The 18816-nt window shown below is 37.5% G+C and overlaps 1 protein-coding gene and 1 pseudogene across 2 annotated transcripts in view; one reads left to right on the top strand and one right to left on the bottom strand.

Annotated features, from left to right (window-relative positions):
• Window positions 1-18816, top strand: part of SGCE (sarcoglycan epsilon) — a 55693-nt gene that overhangs the window by 28046 nt on the left and 8831 nt on the right. Inside the window, exons 6-9 of the mRNA XM_008068859.1 lie at window positions 10865-11027; window positions 13246-13457; window positions 14384-14410; window positions 15127-15315. Coding sequence (XP_008067050.1) covers window positions 10865-11027; window positions 13246-13457; window positions 14384-14410; window positions 15127-15315 — 591 coding nt within the window. The remainder of the gene's footprint in view (window positions 1-10864; window positions 11028-13245; window positions 13458-14383; window positions 14411-15126; window positions 15316-18816) is intronic.
• LOC103271379 lies at window positions 9930-10791 on the bottom strand (annotated as a pseudogene). The gene has a single exon (XR_505045.1). The product of XR_505045.1 is annotated as a 40S ribosomal protein S4, X isoform-like (transcript).

The following is an 18816-nucleotide window of genomic DNA, read 5'->3' as shown; positions in this document are numbered from 1 at the left end:
GCTACTGGGGAACAGTGGCAAGGACTGGTTTCCAGGAAAACATTGAGGGACTGTTATTTCCCTCCCTGTGGATGGTGATGGTGACTAGAGCTAGTGTTGCAGCTGTGGGATAGAGCAGAGTGGACAGGTGTGTGCAAGAGTTATTTCAGGGTAAATGTCAGAGACTGATGATGGATCGAGTGTGTGGAGAGAAGTTGTCAAGATGATGGTGCTTGAGTTCATGACTCCAGCATTTGAGGATGCCAGTCACCAGAACAGAAGATGGAAGGCGGGACAGGTGGAGGAGGGGCAGGGCTATGGTGAACTCCGTTTGGAACATGTTAACTTTGAGAAGCTATGGATCATCCAAGTAGAAACGAAAGTCATTTGGCAGGATGTGTCAACTGTCATAAAAATGTTTCTACTAGGCATCTCTTTTAAGATAGTAACATTAGAGAATAAGCACAGAGATAGTCTTGGCAATATTATTTATAACACCAAAAAACTGGAAGCAACTTATATGTCCAACTCTAAAATAATTGCTGAATAAATCATGTGCACTTAAAAAATTATATTGCCATAAAACTATAATTACAAAGACTACAATATGGAAAAATGCTTATGATGCATTAGGTGAAAAAGCAGGATACAAAATTATATTTTGGAGATGACTGCAATTAGGTTAAAATATATACATTTGAAAATTACTCTGCAAGGTACATTGGAAAATGAAAGTAGTTCTCTTGGTAATATAAATGAGTTCTGTTTTTATACCCCTCATTTTCTGTAATGTTTTTATATTGCCTTTATAATTTAAAGGGAAAAAACAAAAATATTTCAAATCACCAAAAACTTGTATGCCCATTTCTGTTATCTTGAAATGAATTAATTAAAAAATCTCACTAATTTCAAATGCAAATCAATGTCTTGTTTAAGCAAGAGTGCCATTAACAGTTGTAAGAAATACTCATTTTGTTTCTATATTTACAAATGTATTTCACAGTTATCAAGGAAAAATATGGTCTTGGCTTGGTAGTTAACAAGAGAATAGAAATGGACTTTATGTGAGTCTTAAAAGTAACAACTTGTATTAAATGGAATATGTTTATATTCACTGCTCATCTAAATACCTTACCAATGGTTTCTCATATCTGCTTTTCTTCTGAATTTTTAATTGAAACTTTAATTTTAGTCCATTATTTACTATTTGTTTCCCAAAGGTACTATAGGTTTTTTAAAAATGTTCTTTCAAATGAATATTAAGTTATAAGTTTGCTGTGAAGAGCAAATGAGTTTGTGTAAACACACTCTGGAATACAGTTGTCATTGCAGGCTTAGCTGTGACGTCATACTTCTCTTTACATAGCTTTGAATTTTTGTGCTTTAATTTTCATTCTTTAAAATAACAGTTTTATTGAGATATAATTAACATAGCATACAACTCACCTACTTAAAGTACACAATGTTGTGAGTTTAGTAAATTCACAATATTGTGCCAACATCACTATTACCAGTTGTCGGATGTTTTATCATCCCAGCACCCCCACCAACCGATACCCATTAGCAATTACTGCCACCCCGGTGTTAGGCAGTGACTGATTTACCTGCTGCCTATAAATGTCCCTGTTTGGACATTGATCTGAATGGCATCATGCAACATGTGGTCTTTTGTGCCTGGCTTCTTTCACTTAGCATTCTGTTTTCAAGGTTCATCTATGCTGGAGAATAAATCAGCATTTCATTTTTTTTTTTTTTTTGAGTTGGAGTCTCACTCTGTCACCCAGACTGGAGTGCAGTGGCCACTCCCGGCCACCGCAGCCTCGCCCTGCTGGGCTCTGGTGATCCTTCCGCCTCAGCCTTCCAAGCAGCCGGAATTGCAGGCATGCACTACCACGCCCGGCTGATTTTTTTGATTTATTGTAGAGATGAGGTCTCGCTGCCCAGGCGGGTCTCGAACCCGCGGCCTTGGGCTGTCCACTCACCTCAGCCTCCCAAAGGCACGGGATTACAGGCTGAGCCACCGAGCCCGGCTTAGCATTTTATTTTTTAATTGCTGAATAATCTATCGTATAGATATACCACCTTTTGTTTATCCATTCATAAGTGGATGACCATTTGGGTTGTTTCCACCTTTTGACTATTATGAATGATGTTTCTATGAACATTCATGTTCAAGTCTTTTGTGTACACATATTTTCACTTATCTTCAATACATCCCTAGGAATGGAATGTTCCCAGGAATACTGGGACATATGATAATTCTGTATTTAACCTTTTGAGGAGCTGCCAGACTGTTCTCCAAATCAGATGTGCCATTTTCCATTTCCACCAGTGGAATAGGATTCTGGTTCCTCCACATTGTCCCCCGTACCAGCTGTTCTGTGCCTTTTGGATCGTGGCCATCCCAGTGGTCATGAAGAGGGTTCTCCGTGTGGTTTTGGTTTCCATCTTGCTGACGACCATGTACTTATGGGACATTTGTGTATCCTCTTTGGAGATGTGTTTGTTCATGTCCTTTGCCATTTTAATTGGATTATTTGTCTTTTTAGTAAGTTGTTAGAGTCTTCTGTATATACTAGACACAAGTCCCTTATCAGATACTTGGTGTGCACACCATTTTTCCCATTCCATTGGCTGCCTCTCACTTGATAGTGCCTCTCACTTGGAGGCACAGAACTTTCTCATTTGATCTTAGCCAAAAGGCCAAGAGATGATGAAGCATAGAACCTTTGCATTTTGATAAAGTTTAATCTATTTTTTTCTGTTATTGCTGGAGCTTTTTGTATCCTATTTAAAACAATCAGTGCTGAATCCAAGGTCATAAAGAATGACACCTGTTTCTCCTCAGAGTTTAATAGTCTTAGCCCCTATGTTTAAGTCTTTGATATAATTTTTAAAAATTTCAATAACTTTGGGGGCTGCAGATAGTTTCGGTCTGGTTTTAGGTATACCCACCACCCCCGCCTGTGCACATTGTACCCAATATTTGATATAATTTTTAAAGTATACAATTTTTTAGAGAATTTCTAGGTTCATAGAAAAATAAAGTGGAAGGTGCTGAGATTTCCTATATCCCTGCTGTCCCAACACATGTGCTGCCTCCCCCACCAGACTGGTACATGTGTTATAACTGATGAACTCACATTGCCTGAGTTCGTCGTTCACGTTTGGTTTTGCTGTTGGTGGTGTACATTCTTTGGGTTTGGACAAATGTGTAATGACACATTTCCACCATTATGCATCACACAGAAAGTTTCACTGCTCCAGAAAATGTCTGTGCTCTGCTGTTCATCCTTCCTTCCCCCATCCCTCGCAACCAATGATCTTTTTACTATCCCCAGTGTGCTTTTTCCAGAATTTTGTAGTCATCATCATACGGTTGACAGCCTTTCCAGATTGACCTCTTTCACTTAGTAGTATGCATTTAAGTTTCTTCGTCTTTCCATGGCTTGATGACTTGTGCCTTTTAGTGCCAGATAATATTCCAATTTCTGCAGGTGCCACAGTTTAATTATCATTCACCTACTGAAGGACTTCTTGGTTGTCCCCAAGTTTGGGGGCATTATGAATAAAACTGCTCTAGACAACCGTGTGCAGGTTTTTGCATGGAAATAAGTTTTTAACTCCTTAGGGTAAGAACTAGAAAGAATGATTGCTGGATCATATGGTAAGAGTATGTTTAGTTTTGTGTAAAATGTCACGCCGTCTTCCAAAGTGGCTGCACCATTCTGAACTCCCACCAACAATAAATAAAAATTCCCGCTGCTCCCTGTCTGTGCCAGCGTTTGGTGTAGATAGGATTGTGAATTTTGGCCATTCTAGTCATTGTGTAGTGGTATCTCTTTGTGGTTTTAACTTGCCTTTCCCTGGGGGCATGATGTAGAACATCTTTTCATATGCGTACTTGCCATGGATGTATCTTCTTTGGTGCAGTGTCAGGGTCTTTGGCCTGTTTTTAAATTGCAGTGTTCATTTTCTTATGTTTCAAGAATTGTTTGTATATTTTGGATAACAGCCCTTTTTCAAATAGGTATTTTACAAACATTTTCCTGTAGTCTGTGACTTGCCTTTCTTATTCTTTTGCACATCAGGAATTTTTAATTTTAATAAAGTTCATCTTATCAATTCTTTCTTTCATGGATTGTGCTTTTGGTGCTATAACTAAAAAGTCATTAGCCCCTACTTTTTAAAGCATACTAACTTTTAGAGAATTTTTAGGTTCATAGAAAAACAAAGTAGAAGGTGCTGAGATTTTCCTGTAGAGCATCTAGATTTTCTCCTTTACTACTATTCTAGGAGTTTTATAATTTTGCATTTAGATCTATCATCTGTTTTCAGTTAATTTTTTGTGAAGGGAGTGAGGTTTGTGGCTAGGTTTATTTTTCTATATGTATATGTCTAGTTATTCCAACACCATTTGCTCAAAAGACTATCTTCCATCGAGTATTGCCTTCTCTCCTATGTCAAAGATTAGTTTACTAGATTTATAGGTCTATTTCTAAATTCTCTATTGCCGTTGATCTGTTTGTTCTTTCACCAATACTACACTGTCTTGATTGTTGTAGCTTTATAGTAAATTTTGAGGTCAGGGAGTATCAGTCTGCAAACTTTGTTCTTTTCCTTCAATAGTGTGTTGGCTATTATGGGTCTTTTGCCTCTATATAAAATTTAGAGTCAGTTTGTCAATATCTACAAATTAATTTACTGGAATTTTGATTGAGATTATATTGGCTCTATAAATAATTTGTGAAGAACTGATGTATGACAATATCGAACCTTCCTATTCATAAACATGGAATATCTCTCCATTTATTTGCTGCTGCTTTCTTTTCTTTCATCAGAGTTTTGGAGTTTTCCTCATACAGATCTTTAACCTATTTTGTTAGATTTATGTTTAAGTATTTTATCTAAGTATTTTATTTAGATTTATATTAAGTATTTTATCTAAGTATTTTATTTAGATTTATATTAAGTATTTTATTTTGGTAAATGGTATGGTGTTTTTTATTTCAGGTTCCACTGTTCATGCTGGTCTAAGGAAAGTGATTGACTTTAGTACATTAACCTTAGTATCCTGGAGCCTTGCTATAATTGCTCTTTAGTTCTGGGAGATTGTTTTGTCAGTTCTTTCGAATCATATCATCTTTGGACAAAGTCACTTTCACTTATTGCTTCCAAATCTGTATACCTTTCATTTCCTTTTCTCCCTTAAGTTAGAATTTCCAATATGATGCTGAGAAGCAGTGGTGAGAGGGGACATCCTTGACTTGTTCCTGATATGAGTGGTAAGACTTCAGGTTTCTCATCATTTAGTATAAAGCTAGCTGTAGGTTTTTTGTAGCTATTCTTTATCAAGTTGAGAAAGTTCCTAGTTTACTAAGAATTTTTATCATGAATTGGTGTTGGATTTTGTCAAAAGCTTTTTCTGCATCTGTTGATATGACCATGTGATTTATCTTTTTTAGCTTGTTGATTTAATATATTAATTGATCTTTAAATGATACAGTTGGTAAACAATTATATCATTGAATTTCTTTATCCACTCTGGCAACCTCTGTCTTTTCATTAGGATAAATTCCTCTTAGTCATTGTGTATAATTTCTTTTATATGTTGTTGGATTTGATTTGCCGATATTTTGTTGAGGGTTTTTACATCTATGTTGATGACAGTTACAGGTCTGTAGCTTTCTTTTTCTGTAATGTCTCTTTCTGGTTTGGGCATTAAGGTTGTTTTGCTTGCATAGAATGAGATAGGAAGAATTCTCTTGGCTATTATCTTCTGAGAAATGTCACAGAGAATTGGCATACTTTTTTTTTTTAACATATGTGGTAGAATTTGACAGTGAACCCATCTGGGCCTGGTACATTTTTGGGGGGAGTGTTATTAATTATTGATACCATTTCTTTTCTATGTTTAGGCCTATTTGGGCAGATTGTGTCGCTCAAGGAATTGGTCCATTTCATCAGCATTATCAAATGTGTGGGTTTAGATTTGCTCAAAGTATTCTTTGATTATCCATTTAATGTTCATGGGATCTATAGTGATATCTGTCTTTCATTTCTGATAGTTGTAATTTGTGTTCTTTCTCTCTGTTCTTTAGCAAGGCTGGCTTATCAATTTTATTGATCTTTTCAAATAACCAACATTTTTCTTTGATTTTTTTTTTTTCTATTGTGTTCAATTTCATTGATTTCTCTAATTTTATTGTTTATTTTCTTCTGCTTACTTTGGAGTTGACTTGCTTTTCTTTTTCTTGTTTCCTAAGGTGGGATCTTAGAGAATTGACTTTAGATCTTTCTTCTTTTCTAATATATACATTCAATGCTATGAATTTCCTCCTAAGTTTTGCTTTTGCTGCATCTTACAAATTTTGATAATTTATAGTTTCATTTTCATTTAGTTAAAAATATTTTAAAATTTGTTTTGAGATTTCTCCTTTAACTCATATGTTATTTAGAAGTGTGTTACTTAATCTCTAAGTATTTGGGGGGTTTTTAAGTTATTTGATATTGATTTCCGATTTAATTCTATTGTAAGCTGAAAAATCATTGTATGATTTCATTCTTTTAAATTTGTTAAGGTGTGTTTTATGACCCAGAATATTGGCAAATGTTCTGGGTAAACTTGAGAAGAATGTTTATTCCACTGTTACTGGATGAAATAGTCTGTAAAGGTCTATTAAATCCAGTTGATTGATAATGATGTTGAGTTTCACTACATCCTTACCAATTTTCTGCCTGTCAGTTGTATCAATTTCTGATACAAGAATGTGGAAATCTTCAATAACAATAGTAGATTCATCTATTTCTCTTTGCAGTTCTATCAGTTTTTGCGCCTGTATTTTGATGCTGTTATTAGGTATATAGGAAGTGTTTTATAGTCTTAGAGAATTAACCCCTTTATCATTATGTAATAATGTTTTTTGTCCCTAATAACTTTTCTTGCTATGAAGTCTGCTCTGTCTGGAATTAATATAGCTAATTTCATTTTTTAAAATTAGTGTTAGCAAGGTATATCTGTGCTCTACACATTTACTTTTAATATATGTGTGTCTTTATATTTAAAGTAGAATAAATAAAATATATAATTGATAAACAATTATATCATTGAATTTTTTTTATCCACTCTGACAACCTGTCTTTTCATTGGGGTATTTATACCATTGATGTTTAAGTGATTACTGATATAGTTGGATTACTGTTCCCTATATTTGTTTCTCCTCTCTATTTGTCACCCTTGTTCTTTGTTCTGGTTTTTGTCTTCTACTCTTTCCCCACAGTTTTTGGATTTCATGGAATATCTTATGTGATTCCTCTTTTCTCCTCTCTTAACGTATCAGTTGCATTTCTTTTTTTTTAACTTTTTTTTAGTGGTTGCTTTACTGCTTGCAATATGCATGTACTCCTAATCCAAACCCATGTTCAAATAGTACTATACTCCTTCCTGGGTGGTGTAAGTGCCTTATAGTTTAAAAAAAAAAATCTGTGTTTCTCTCTCACATCCCTTGTATCATTGCTGCGGTTTATCTCGCTTATATAGATGCTTATCTAATGTGTATACTTATGGATACATAGGTGACTACATTGTCACCATTATTGTTATCTTAAACAAGCTGTTACCTATTAGATCATTTAAGAATAAGAAAAATGAAATTTTTATCTTCACTCATTCATTCTCTTATGTTTCACATTATTTTATTTATTTATTTATTTTGAGTTGGACTCTCACTCTGTCACCCAGACTGGAGTGCAGTGGCATGCTCCCGGCCACCGCAGCCTCGACCTGCTGGGCTCCAACCATCCTTTCGCCTCAGTCTTCCAAGTAGCTGGAACTATAGGCGCGTGCTACCACGCCTGGCTAATTTATTTGATTTATTGTAGAGATGAGGTCTCACCAAGTTCCCCAGGCAGGTCTCGAACCTGCGGTCTCAAGCAGTTCACTCACCTTGGCCTCCCAAAGCACGGGATTACAGGCTGAGCCACCGAACCCGGCCATGTTCCACTTTAATATATCAATCTTAGTTTCTGGCCTGTATAATTTTTCATCTCTCTAAAGAACTTCTGTTAACATTGTTTGCAAGGTATGCCCACTTTATTCATGAGAACTCTTTGCCTGTTAACCATAGTTGCTTTAAATCTCTTTTCTGATATGTTCAATATCCCTGCCATATCTGAGTCTGGTTCTCATGCTCTTCAGTCTCTTCAGACTGTTTTTTGCCAGTTTATATGTTTTGGCATTTTTTCTTGAAGGCTGGACTAATGTCCTGGGTAAAGGGATGAGTATAGATAGGCATTTAGTAACAAAGTGGTGAGGTGTCAGGGCGGGAATCCTTTTGTAGTCCTGTGATTGGTTCTCAGTCTTCAACGAGCCTGTTCCTCAGGACTGGATAGGTGGGACTGTTAGGTGGGCCCAGATGCTAAAACAGCTGGCAATTTCTCTTCCTTTGCATGGAAGAATAGAGCCAACTGCGGCTGGGTGTCTTCCTTCTCCCAGGTCAGTTAGGCTCTGACGTCACCCCAACACTCTGGTGACATATTCACACCATCAACCAGCACCTTATCGGTCACGCCGAAGCTCTCCTATCCTGGCTCTGGTCCTCTCGGAGGCTCTAGCTTGTGGGTTCCTTCTCCATTGAGTTGCAATTCTCCCTGCTGATTTGTCCAATTTGGGGGCAGGAGTTTGCCTTGTAACCTCACTTCTCTTCTAGATCTAAGAAGAATGGCTTATTTTTCAGCTAGCTCAGTGTTTTACTTGTCAGGATGGAGTGTCTATTTGAGGCTTCTTTTTATGTGACTCTTCAGTTGTCCCAGCACCACTGGGTTGTAACGACTGTTCCCCCTTGAAGTGTCAGGTGCCTGTGATGGTCATCAGTTCATTAAATATAAGAGTTTATGTCTGGACTCTCAATTCTACTCCATTGATCTGTGCATCTGTCCCTTTACCACTACCACCCTGACTTGATGACTGTAGCTTTGAGTGCGTTTCCAAACTGGGAATTATGAGTCTTCCAAATTTGTTTTTCTTTATCAAAAAAATTTTTTTTCTATTCTGGATGCCTTGAACTTCCATATAAATTTTAGGGTCTGTTTGTTAATTGGTGCAAAGAAGGTGGCAGGAATTTTGATAGTTTGATGGTTTTATTTCATTTTACAGGTAGCTATAGCATTGTCATTATGAAAATAAATAATGTTTTTTAGTATCCCGATTTTCTCTTTTCTTCTAAAAGATCAATGACATTCCCATCTTCTCATGCTGCCCCCAAATTATTTGAATGCTGTTGTCACTATCATCTGTTTATTGTGAAATCTTACTAGTCAGTTAAGTAGAGTTTTTTCCCCCATAATTCCCCAGCTCCAAGAAAATACATTTGGTTTGCCTTGTTTGTGTTTACTAAACAATAGTTTCTCTCTTGTATTAACATCTTAGATAAAGGATTAAGAGGACTTTTACTCAGAGACCAAGAGTGTAATAGGAGTTGTGTAATGGGAAAATGGACAGAACTGTCAGATAAAATAGCAGGGTCTGCTTAAAGCTCTGTACCTCCAGGGATGTAATTTGATAATTTTATTGTAATAAAACTAAGTGAGCATCTATTACTTACAGCAGTGATAGAGTTATTTTTGAAACAGTTTACCTTAATAATTTTTTAATGTAAGTAGTCTACCACATGTAGTAATTCAAATATGACACTTGATTATTATATGACAAAAATAAATGGCATGAAATAAAATTGTGGGACATTAACGTGGAATGGAAGGAGTCTCTGGGACACCAGAGCACTCTGTAAATCTTGGGTGAGTAAAAGTGTGAAAGAGAGGAAACCCCGCCAGGAGCCACTGCTTCTAGGCCCAGGCCCCTTCTGTAGGGCTGGGTCTAGTTAATTCATCAATTCAAAAGGATGAATCCTGCTTCCAAGGTAGGCTGGGTTTTTTTGGTGTTTCTAGTTTTCTTTTTTTTTTTTTGAACCATACTGTGTTATCTTTAATTAGGTAAAGATCTTTTTACCACGTCACAGAGACCATTTCACCCACTGCTCTGTTTGGCTGCCAGTCTTTTGTCTCTCCAGCAATGGTGAGGCGGATACCTTTTCCTCGGGGAAGAGAAATCCATGGTTTGTTACCTTTGCCAATAACAAAAATGTTGGAGAGCCGAGTGGCAAAGCCGTTGCCATTGGCTTCTTTTACATGAACCACATCAAAAGATCCAGGATGTCTTTCTCTGTTGGTGATCACACCAATTCTTCCCAGGTTAGCACCTCCAGTCACCATACACAGGTTACCAGTGTCAAACTTGATAAAATCAGTAATTTTACCAGCCTCCAAATCAATCTGAATGGTGTCATTCACCTTGATGAGGGGATCAGGGTAGCGGATGGTGCGAGCATCATGAGTCACCAGATGAGGAATTCCTTTTGTGCCCACAAAGATCTTTCTTACTTTGCACAACTTGTACTTAGCCTCCTCAGGTGTGATACGATGAACAGCAAACCGACCCCTGGTGTCATAGATCAGGCGGAAATTCTCTCCAGTCTTGTCAATGCTGATGACATCCATAAACCCAGCAGGGTAGGTTATATCAGTTCGGACCTTGCCATCGATCTTAATGAACCGCTGCATGCAGATCTTTTTTACTTCATCTCCAGTCAGAGCATAAGTAAGTCTGTTTCTTAGAAAAATGATGAGAGTGAGACACTCTCTCAGCTTGTGGGGACCAGTGGATGGACGAGGAGCAAACACACCGGTCAATTTATCCAGCATTCAATGCTTTGGAGCTGCTACCTGCTTCAGATGCTTCTTGGGACCATGAGCCATGACTGTGCAGGGCACGGAAAGAGGTGTTTCTAGTTTTCTTAAGAGCTAACCTGAGAGTTTCCCATGTTTGCAGTGTTTATGTCACCGTTGGTGCCGATGTCCCATTTTCTTCTTGTTTACGAGAAGTTGAAAACCCGCAGAACCAATTGCGATGCAGTCAGGAAATGGAGCCTGCAATAACCTGTGATAAAAAGTTCCGTGCTCAGTTTTACATCGACTGGTGCAAAATTTCATTGGTGAGTTTTTGTTTTGTTTTGCTTTTGCAAATGTACATAAGTGGTGTGTCCAGAGAGAACATTGGACTAAACCTTGAATTGGTTTTAGGAACAAATCCTGGGTTTGCCTTGTTAACAGTACTTGACTTCCCTTGACTGTAAGGATTTGGTGAGCTTATTGGGAACGCATCCATTTAGGAAAGAGAATCTCCACTTTTGTACTTACTGCTGCCCTAAGTGGTTGCCAGGACTGGATTAGCTGAGCAAGGGGTCCAAATGCACACCCTGGACGTCCCTGTAGCTGCTAAGACAGCACAGATCATAGAGTTAATGTGATATGTGCAAAAGTTTCTTCTTAAATATGCTGCCATTACCCTACTCTGGAAGGAGAAAACAGAGAATGATGATAAATCTGAAAATAAAGCAACATTATGCTATGATTCAATGTCCTGGGGACTCAAATCACAGGGCAAGTTCAAGGAACAAGAAACAATTCCAAGAAAGAGAGTTAGAATCTTATCCACACTTCGTACGCATTCAGTATTTCTTTCTTTCTTTTTTATTTGCCTGCTGAATTGAAATTCAATTAGAAAAATTGTAAGATGTGTATAAATATGTTTTATGTGTCTGTAAGATATAATATTTTGATCCAGCTATTCAGAAGGCAGGAAAGTTCTTTTAATTCCTGACCTTTAGATTTAACTTCTGTCAACTCTTTATGATTGGGAATGAGTGAACTGGATCTAAGTTTAAAGTTGACATTTGAGCAAAGTTATTGACACATACACACAGCTCTCCCTTCACATCTGAGCAGCTGCATGCTGGCAGCGAAGACACGCTACTCACGTGGCTACACTTAGCACCCCACATGGCCTCTGCCCTAGTACTCTCATCCTCACATCCCTGGAGGCTTAGGAAAAACAGCCTTTCTCTGCCGTCCTAAGTCAAGTACAATTAATAGCGGTGGTTTATATGTATTAGAGGTGAACTTGCAAAGTTCAGTATTGCAGTCGTGGTGCTGATCAGTCCAGGGGCAGGGCTGAGCACCTAAGGTGGAGAGAGGCCTCTCCCAACAGCACCTGCCGCCCCCTACCACATTGTTTAGCTCATGGTTGGACTATAACACAAATTTACATTTAGGAATATCATCTCCCTTCTAAGAGTTTAAAAATGATGTATGCTTTGAAGTTTCGTTTTAGGTAGTCAGGTATTATAAATGGAAAAGTTGGGAGTTTTTATTTTTTTACTTTACACGTATCTATTTGAATCATAAAAAAATTAGAAAGCTTAAGTAAAAGCCATGTGAGAAACATAATAAAAAATACATAAAGGAAATAGAAAATCAGTACTAAACTTTACCCCCCCAAACAAGCAGAAGGCCAAGTTTGACAATGAGCCTCCTGATATGCAGGACCAAAAAAGGAAATTCATTCGTTATTTCGTTCTCATTCCTGAAAAGGTGGAGTGTCAATTCCTCGCAGAAGGCAAGGTTTCTACTAACATTGTTTCATTAACAGAATTCAGTGCTGCAGGTAATTCTCCTCGCAGTAGTGGGTATAGAACAGATCTCACAAGGCCATGTTTAGTGTCCTTCAGTACAGACTTCAGCATCCTTACATGCAATGCAGTGAAAGCAGCTCAGTGAACATGGAGAGCTGTTCACATCCTGCAAGTGTTGGGTGTTTTTTGATCCTGGGCTAGAATTTAGTGAGACTAAGTAGCAAGGACAGCTTCTGCATTCCTTGGACTATCTCTACTAAAAGTTACTTCTGTCAGCCGGATGGCAGAAAGATCCAGATTGTTCCCCCTTTTTTCCTTTTCTCTCTCACTAAACTTAGAACTCATGCCCGCATACCTGGGTATCAGCTGGTTCAAGGTTTATTCACATCCACACTGGAGGTTTGTCACTAGGGAACAAGAACTGTGCAGAGCAGCATGAGAGACAGCTGCTTTGGGGAGGGAGACTGAAAAAGAGCAGGCTGGTACATGTGCGCACGTGTGTGTGTGTGCACACCAGGATGGGGAAGAGGGAGGGAGGAGGCCAAGGCAAAGCCTTTCCTCTCTCATTCATTACCTCTCCTAGTCCAGTAAATAATTGCAAGTTCAAGTTGATAACATAACTGGAAAAGATGACTTTGTGATAACTTGTCAAAGCATGTTTTGGCATGTTCAGATCTTTAAAAATCTCACAATGTCTGCAGCTGTGAATGTGATATGTAATTGTCTTCTTTTACATCAGGTGGATAAAACGAAGCAGGTGTCCACCTATCAGGAGGTGATCCGTGGAGAGGGGATTTTGCCTGATGGTGGAGAATACAAACCCCCTTCTGAGTCCTTGAAAAGCAGAGACTATTACACGGACTTCCTCATTACCCTGGCTGTGCCCTCGGCAGTGGCCCTGGTCCTTTTCCTAGTTCTTGCTTATGTCATGTGCTGCCGACGGGAAGGCGTGTGAGTACTTTAAGGCACTAAGAAAAGTTAGCGTGCTTGCTGAGACAGCAGTGCACAAGATCCCACTGAAAGCAAAGTTTTGTTTAGTTCATAAAACACTTTAAATGAATTGAAATTTTGTTCAAGTCATACTGCAGGACTTTATCCCTTTAAAATGAATTAAAATAGTTTTGAGTCTAATAAATCAAATTAGGGGATATAATTACTTTACTCAAAAACTATTAAGGCTAAATGTAAATTCATTCTGGCAAAACAGTCCCAAGAATAGTCGTGCTCGATATTTTGGTTACACGAGCCACCTTGTATGAGCAGAGACTGCAGAATCTATTGACATGGTAATTGCACTTGAAATAAATAAATAATCTTAGTCAGTTTGATCAGAAGTGATGGTCAGAATTCTTCTTGAAATTGTACTGCTGTCAAACAGGGTGACACAATCTAAATGTTTAAAAGATATTTTAAAAACCAACTGAGGAGTAAATTAATGAAAATTAGGGATAATTTGAGTAATGAGCCTTCATGAATAGTTAGTACTTTCAGGACATCTGTGTCAATGCAGCTATCTCCTGAGAGTGTCTGGAAATCAGGGTAACAAAGCAAAGGATAAAAAATTAATAAAGCAGCAAGTCACACATTATTCCATTTTTACATGTAGCCCGATTTCATTATGTCATAGAGTTTATTTCAATCAAGAGCCTGATTCCTAATCTCCATTTTTTTCATTTTTCTGTGTTCCTCATCAACATCCCATCGCTGTACATGTGTGCATCCATAATGTCATCAGACTGGTGACAAATGCTGCCTGGTTGCATTTTATATTGACAGTGTCAGCATTTACACATCACGCAAAATCCCATGAGCATATAGTCGTAATGTTCCAAATATCAATGCTATTATTTAATTCATAAATTTTGTTTTGTTTCTAGGGAAAAGAGAAACATGCAAACACCAGAGTAAGTGTCTTCTCTCCTGTTGTTTTCTTTGCCATTCCCACTTCTCAGCCGCTCATCATGCTCCACACGTGTGTGTCATGCTTTTTTCGTCTGTCATCTTTCATAGTTTATTTCATAAACGTGAAAGCTGCTTTCTAAATGAGATAGAAGGGGTAAAAACTAAAGCTAAAAAGAGTTTGAAAACTAGGATTACAGAGATAAAAACTAAACCTAAAATATTTCAGATTCAGAATATTAATTTGCCATTTATATGATGTGATTTCCCAATCTGCATTTCTATAAACCAGAGAACAGATGAAAAGACCATTCATACACGTTTTCCAGAATCTACAGTAATAACCTACCATAAAATGAAACTTCTGTGAGTATTTATAAATGCCCCCACCAGAAGCAACATTATAAAAGCTGTGGGTAGTTTTATCTTAATCAGAGAAAATAAATAGAAAAGTAGTTTATTACTTAGGGCTGTCATATTAACACAGTGCTTCCTAGCCTAGCTTAATGAAAGACTTCTGAATTTCAAAAACAGTTTATAATCTTCAGTTTTGCCATGTTAAAAGTATGTGAAATGTATCTTTTTCTGTGATAGTTTCTAGTATGCCCAAAGTGCAGTAATGTCTTGTTTTAAAAGAGTATTTTGTAACTTTTTCAGATTGGTGATTCATCAGGCTAATCTTGATTTTAAATATATGCTGTTTTGTTTCTCTTTGACCTAGCATCCAACTGGTCCATCACAGTGCTATTCAGAAGTCCACCAAGGAGCTTCGAGACATGTCCAAGAACAGAGAGATTGCGTGGCCCCTGTCCACCCTCCCCGTGTTCCACCCTGTGACTGGGGAAATGGTGCCTCCCCTGCATACAGACACCTACGATGGCACCAACATGCCCCTGATGCAAACACAGCAGTAAGTGTTCACCCAAACATTGTGATTAATGTGCATGGATATTTCTACTTACATCTGTAAAGACCAGAGCTTTTCTCGCTGTTGTTTTGTTTGTTTGTTTATACCTGGAAGAAGAGATACTGAAAGGACCTTGATAGTAGGTCAACCCTACTGTCCTGACTCAAATACGATAGAATTACTTTTAGGAAATGCTTTATTTTTCTTTACGAGTCTAAACAAGATCACATTTACCTTAATTATTTAAGGAATTGACACTAAAAATAAATTAATATATATGTTTGCTCAAAGATGAGTTAATCATGAAAAAGAAGTCTGTCATAAAGCTTGTCAAATTGACTAATTTTTATGGGTGTAGTTAGAATTACTTTTTTTTAAAAAAAGAATTACTTGGTTTTGTTGACCTTTTAAAAAATTATATTATATAGCAGACCTATGTAATCTAAACTTTTTTTGCCTCAGGACAAAGGGTGTTTAGGTTTTTTTTTGTGATCTGCCTATATGTCAAAACAAGCAGTCCCAGTTTGGGCCCAAAACACTTGTCTTATTAGTGCAAACCTTGTCTGGTGCTGGAAGGCCCGTGGTTAGAAAGACTGGAAGATGGCTTTGTGAGGGGAGGGATGGGATGGGTGGGGAAGCCAGTATGTGTCAAGAAGCTGAATTTTGATATAAAGGAATAGTGAGCAAAACCATCGCTTATTTTCAAGAACATGAATCTTGTTTATTTTAACCACATGTTGATATAGATTAAATTCAATCACCTCAGGCATTTGAAGTCACAAGTCTGTCTTTTGAGGTCCTTCTCCCTCTTTTTCACTTCACTTTTGTAAATGGAATCTCTCCTTACACACACACACACCCACACACCCACACACACACCCACCCCTCAGGATATGATATAAAAGAAAGCACACATTGACTAAAAATCATCTGGGAACTATGCTGGGTACAAACATTTTTCCATTAGAGTGTTTATTTTGCAACCAGGTGGAATGCATGGGTAATTTGAAGATTATTAGACAGACTAGACAAATTTTTCCAAAGTGCTTTAGAAATGCAAAAGTATCATGAGTATTTTTCTAAATTCTCTAACACCATTTACTTAGGATTGTGTAGACTAGAGTATGTGTGTGTGTGTGTATGTGAGAGAGAGAGAGTAGGTAATGTAAGTCTTATTAACAATGGGGAAAATTGCATATGCTTGACATTTTGAGTTTTGGAAACATTAATATATCAGAGATGGGAACAGTAAAGTCTTACAGAATCTCGTACTGAGTGGAAAGCGTGGATTTCTGTGCTCTCTGATGGCCGGTGGTCCATCTGTTATGCATCATCATAAAACCAAGTTGATTAGAGTTAGATGAGGAACATGAGTCATATTTCAAGAATATTGTAATAATGCATAATTTAACAGTCTCTCCTGCCTTTTTTGATGAAAATTATGATGACTTTATCATTCATTTTAAAGTTGAAAAGAATTTATACTTATTCTTTAAGGCTAATATTTCTCATGTTTGCCCTAGAGTGCCAATGAAATGCTGGTAGGCATTTTTCAAACATTAAATGATTGAATGTACTTGGAAAACAGGTCTTACTTGTTTTTTTAAAGCTCTAAGAGTCCTCAGACCTTAGTGAGTTGATATACTTTGTGAATCTGTGGGGAAAGGTTAGAAGAAGTAACTCTTCAAAGAATGCAGTTTGGAAAATGTTTCTATTGACAAAGTAACAATACTGCAAGATTTTAGAATACAAAACCATTTATGATAAGGAGTAGGGGACTGAGTGTATTAGTACACCAGTAAAACTCTATTGCTAATGAAGTTTCTGGGAAGAAGAAAGGCTACTGTTATTTTTTAGATACCCTTTCTAACCATATATATTGAGAACAAGAATAGTTCCTTAAAAATTATTGTGCTTCCCTGTGGTTAGGATTTTGCAATGTTGTTACTAATATACAAGCAAAATAAAGTGTTCTCTCTAGTTTCCAACCAAATGCATCTTTCTGGTCCTTCCATAACCCCATCAAGATTGTCATTATGTTGATCAGCTCTCTCAATTTGCAAATGCAATAGGCTATTCTATTGAACTTGCAACAATTTGAATGTATATGTAAGTCCAGAAACCTCCGTATTATTCAGGTTTCTGCTAATGGAAGAGCCCCATTAACCAGCACTTCTGTATAAATGGGGTACATAGATAATTGATGGTGTTCAGGAGGACTGTTCTGAGGCACTGCAGGATCATCAAGTGCGCCTGACTCATCAGAGGAAAATTAAATTACATTCTGTGTCGTTTCAGTGTTGAGTGTATATTATCTTTCTTTTATTCTTAGAAATGGATAATATGTGCACGGTCTCTATGGTAACTCCCTATAAGCCAGAATATGTGATTAACCTCATTTTCCAGTATGCCAGATAATAGGGAATTTATTATATCAGGTTTATCATAGCTATTCTGTATGCAAATTCAACTTTTACTCTTTATCTGAAAAACATCGCCATGTTTTTTAAGTTTTATTTCAGCACCTGACAGACCCATGTCAATATTTTGGCCATTTTGGTGGAACTGAATTTTCAAGATTAAAGTGAGATATTCGATGAGGTATTACAGTACTTGATAACCAGAGGCTGCCTTGTACTTATTAATTAACCCTTTGTTAAAGGGCATGCATTTCACCTTCACATGTTTGTACTAAGAGTGCTGAACTTATCATTCATAAATGATTTGGCTAGCTACAGTATTTCATGTTTATTCTTCTGACTTGACACCAGGAATATTCAGTCATGAGGATATGGGCTGAAGGGTTACCCTGGCTTCAGAGCAAAACTTGAGAATATTCAAAGCTTTCCTCCCAAACGACATGGAAGCCAGTTTGGTCTTTTAAGCAAGTCAATGAACCTCAGCGGTCTAGAGAACTTGTAACAGCCACATCTTGAGGAGCGGCCACGGGTATTGGTTGCGTGGTTAGATTTCTTTTCAGTAGAATACTTCATGGGGCTCCAGACTGGCACCATAAATTAGCTAGTAAAACATGGTCAATCATTTGCAGATGATACATTCAAGACATTGATAAGAGACAAAGTGACAGGTTAGAACTGAGATGGGCTCATCTGCCTGTCCCAATACCTAGTCCAGGGTAGACAGTGCATCTGTCCTTCCAGGGCTCTCTGATGCAGACTATAAACAGAGTAGGTGCAGAAGTCACAGCCAGGGAGCTGGCACAGGCTGGAGAGGAGATCCTTCCAGACAGGGAGGCTTTGTTCTGTACAACATTCCTGCTACTTGCAAATTTCAGAGACAGAATAAACAGGTGGTTAAACTTATCATGAATCTAGAAATATAAGGCCAGTTTAATTTAGTTCTTGCTAATGTGTTTATTCTTTAATAGACTCTTTATTTTAGAATGATTTTAGAGGTACAGGAAAAATGCAGAGATAATTCAGAGAGTTCCAGGTAGCCCTTGACCAGTTTCCCCCATTGCTAACATTCTGTGGTAGCACAGGA

Source organism: Carlito syrichta, unplaced genomic scaffold (assembly GCF_000164805.1).
Source record: "Carlito syrichta isolate Samal-C Ts95f unplaced genomic scaffold, Tarsius_syrichta-2.0.1 Scaffold311602, whole genome shotgun sequence".
Classification (NCBI taxonomy): domain Eukaryota; kingdom Metazoa; phylum Chordata; class Mammalia; order Primates; family Tarsiidae; genus Carlito; species Carlito syrichta.
This window is presented reverse-complemented; position numbering and strand designations above follow the sequence as displayed.